This window comes from Oreochromis niloticus, linkage group LG7 (assembly GCF_001858045.2).
Source record: "Oreochromis niloticus isolate F11D_XX linkage group LG7, O_niloticus_UMD_NMBU, whole genome shotgun sequence".
In the NCBI taxonomy this organism is placed as follows: domain Eukaryota; kingdom Metazoa; phylum Chordata; class Actinopteri; order Cichliformes; family Cichlidae; genus Oreochromis; species Oreochromis niloticus.
This window is the reverse complement of record NC_031972.2, coordinates 13890730-13894711: the sequence shown is the minus strand read 5'-3', so window position 1 is coordinate 13894711 and position 3982 is coordinate 13890730. Positions and strand designations below refer to the sequence as shown.

The following is a 3982-nucleotide window of genomic DNA, read 5'->3' as shown; positions in this document are numbered from 1 at the left end:
CATCGTTTGGTGAAGTGACGAGGTCAGAAGTGGCTTCTTTCCCTGCACTTTGTTCTCCTGGCCCCCAACAGATCTATTCTCTTCTTATTTGTGGAGCCTGCACGTTTAATGTTTGTTTACATTGCATGTGCCTGCAGTTTTTAATCCCTCTTCAGACTTTTTTCCTTGCTAAGTGTTATTGTTAGGAAATAGGAAATACCCTTTACCAAATGGTAAAGAACTGGATTTTGCACAGCTACTTGCTTACACTTGCACAGGATGGACTGTTGAAACAAAAAGAGCCATATCTAATTTTTTTCTTTTACTTTTTTTTTTTTTTTTTTTTGCTGTGGAGGCATCTGGTACTTTCCCAGCTTCATATGTGGAAACCATAGTTCTAAAATCTCTGAGCTGTAATGTTATTACTGACGCGTGTGAATGTGTTAGTACAGAACTCTTGGGTATGGTGTATCATATGGACTCCATGCTTGTTTTATGATGGAAAGTGTAAGACAGGAGTGCTGCATGTGTTTTAACAGCTGTTGTTTCTGCCTGCAGGGAGGCTGCAGAACTCCAAAGTTTTCCAAAGAAATTCTGCTTCGTTGTACCCAAGTCTCATCGCAGGGATGAGCAGTTTTGAAGGACTGTGAATTATGCATATTTTAAATTCTGATTTTGATCCAAGGTAATTTAAGGCTGCAAAGCAAGACATTAGTGCAGAAAGCGCAGAGAACATAATTTCTGTAATAACTGCAACATGTGGTGTCCTAAAACACAAATGGGCAAATATTTACCCTTATAAGAATTTTCACTAGAGGTAGGCGGATGGATCCAAACATGAATAGTATCGATACCAACGCTGGTATCAGATTGATACTGACGCGATAGTATCGATACTTTGTTTCTATCGTCTAAGTTCAGTATGTAGAAACACTGAATTGTCTTAAATTGTGTGTGGGGGGAGGGGTGATATATACCTCAAATATGCACTAGGTTTTGTTGTGTTGATTTGTTATTATGCAAAGTATCATTAAAATGTTGAAGATTCATCTCTATTTAAATCACGACAGGCTGATCTTCCCTAAGAAGGCTGCCTTTATAGGTTAAAACTCAGTACGTATTTACTTTGTATCATTCCAAAATTTGCAGTATTGCACAGTACTCATTTCATCACAACGAGATGACAAACGTGTAAAAGTTTCCTCCACATACACCAATTACGATCTTCAGCGGTCTGCGTCACGACCGCGTGTGACGAGGGAATCATAACAGTTTATCGGACCAATGGGACGCGGTCCCTGCGGAACCTAGTCACCCCACAACTACACAGCCCGCATTTCAAAGCGGCTGCAGCTGGATGTGGATTAATAGTGAAAAGAGTGAGATTAGGATCGACTATGCCCAGTTGCATGTGGAAAAAACAAGCGATGTAGGTCTTTCTTTTCTCTTTTCCTTTCCCCCCTTGTAAACTTCACCAAAACCTTTTTGTTTTGTGGACGACAGATGCAAACGTGAAGCCACGGACAGGAAGGGGGGGAAAGTGGAACTTTGTTATGGATTTTGGAACTTGGATCTTAACGTGATGCGCTTGTTGTGCCTACTTTGTGGCGCCCCGCTAACTTCAAGTCACCGACTTGTGACGTGATCTAAAAGCATCAGGGAGTAGCTCTCTGAACTGTTGATGCGACAGGATGGAGTAACGCTTTTCTAAGATTCATTCTCGGAGGAAATGGGAAGTCGTGCCTCATTGATGGAGCGAACAGCGGTTTTCATATACGGCGTGTTGATCCTAATCCTCGGTCTCTGTGTCGGATCTCCCAACCACAGCCACCGACTGGTCTGCTGGAAAGCCATCCTGAAGTGTCACGCAGAGCCAGAGTGCCATTACGCCTACGATCAGTACATCTATGCCTGCGCGTCTGTTTTGAGCGGGGAACGCAAAAAGTGTCCCAGTCACTGCGTGTCCTCACTGATTCAGCTCAATTTAACCCGGAGCGGCCCGGCTCTGGAGGACTGCGACTGCGCCCAGGACCCGAACTGCAGAAACACCAAACGGACCATCGAGCCGTGCCTGCCGCGGACTAGCACCATGGGCTGCACCGAGGCCCGGCTGCAGTGTGAAATGGACACGCACTGCAGCTCTGCCATGGGGGATTATTTATATCACTGCCGCAAACTTTTCGGTGGAGAAAGGTGCTCGGATGCGTGTCGCAAAGTGATAGCCAACATGCGTTCCATACCTAAAGCGCAGCAGCTGGACACCTGTGTGTGTGACGGCACCGAGAGGAACATATGTGAGTACATCAAAGTCAGCATGAAAACTTTCTGCTCCGACTCCAGTGACAGGTACGCGGGAAGCGGCTTCTCAGACTCCGAGGAGGACCCTGAGAATGATTATATGGATCTGGAGGATGAGCCATATGTGGAAAACTCAAGTGACACCGCACATTTTCAGACTGCTGTGTTCAATACTCTGACTACCATTCTGGTTTTAGCCAAAATTATCTGAAAGGAGAAAAAAAAGTGCCTACTATCGGGGACAGTTAGACCAGACAGGAGCCTAATCCGTGGGAATGGACACCAGAAACAGCCACCAAACTAAAAATCAGCGTTCTTCTAATCAGCACATTCTATTTTATAATTCAACCAAAAACTTCTACTTCATGTCTACAACAATGTATTTAAAAACAGGGCTTATGATGTTTGTCAGTCACTATTGTGGATCAGATAGTAGTTATAATTCAATTATACATTTAAAAAAAACATCTTATAATGTTAAAGGAAGCTATTTTTTTATGTTGGTATACATAAATATAAATTGTATAGTATATTGTAAAAATATTTTTGTCTAAATACTTGTTTGGGTGTTATATATATAGAGAGAGAGAGAGAACATGAGATTTTGCACTGTATCTAAAAGAAAGTCTTGTACTGCATTATCACCACAAAGGAAGGAAATGTGCTTCATTAAAATCCAAAACAAAAGAAAAGAAAGCAAAAATGCCTCAAGGTCGTTTTTATTCACCAGCAAGACTGTGAAAGCTCTACAATACTTTCACTTAAAAAATACCCCAAAGTTGATTAAAACCACTAAAATGTGTTTAAATCCCAAGGCGGAAAATGAATCTGTGTAAAGAATCTCTTGACCTTGAAAACATGGTGTTTGCTTAAGGTATAAAGTGTTAATTCCAAACTCAAACAGACTGGAGAAGGCTAAAACCCTCCTCCTTGGGATTTGTGGAGAAGCATTCAGTCGGTTTGTTTATCTTCACCCTGTGTGTTTGTCCAAAGTCTTAACAAAGGCACACTGATTATAAGACAACGTGTCTGTGTTTGGGTGAATGAAGATATTAAGTGCCCATTATGAACACAGACCTTTGAATGTACATGCACATTAAATAAATAGCATTTTTAAAACTATTTTTATCTTTGGACTTCCATGTGTATTTCTCTAGTATATAAGGATAGGTTTGGCGTTGTGTGTATTCATCAGAGGAGAATGCTGAAGTGGTTTATTCACAGTATTCTGTTTTATTTTATAACATAAAATAACACGATTTATGGTTTTCATTCTGATCTGCAGTGTTGCAAGTAATCATTTCATTCATTCATTTGTCTCCATTTACACTACTGGTATTTTTTTGCTATTTAAACCATACCTGAGTTGCAATATTAAGTGTTGGTACCACTCTGAACAGATAGAGCAAAATTTAGAGCTAACTTAACCCAGATTAAAAGCTCAGTGGTATCATAATGACCTGTAAAAATCCATATAGTAATATGTGTACTGTGTCGCAATGATGTTGCCCAGAGTCATTGAATTGTTTGTGACAACTATGTTTTGGATTTAGATGTCTAATATATAGTTTTTAATCAGTGATAGCAGTGACACATGCTGTCTGTCTACATGTATGTGACTCATGCAATGAGTCAGTCAGCTCAGTATACCGAAACAGCCAGTGTCCCCTCCTTCTGATGTTTTGAAACCAATAATGGCAGCCAT

The 3982-nt window shown here is 40.9% G+C and overlaps 1 protein-coding gene across 1 annotated transcript; it reads left to right on the top strand.

Annotated features, from left to right (window-relative positions):
* The first annotated feature begins 1264 nt into the window (after positions 1–1264).
* Positions 1265–3399, top strand: gas1b (growth arrest-specific 1b). Its single transcript, XM_005454496.4, has one exon. The coding sequence runs from the start codon at positions 1709–1711 to the stop codon at positions 2486–2488; it is 780 nt and encodes a 259-aa protein (XP_005454553.1). The 5' UTR covers positions 1265–1708; the 3' UTR covers positions 2489–3399.
* The last annotated feature ends 583 nt before the right edge of the window (positions 3400–3982 follow it).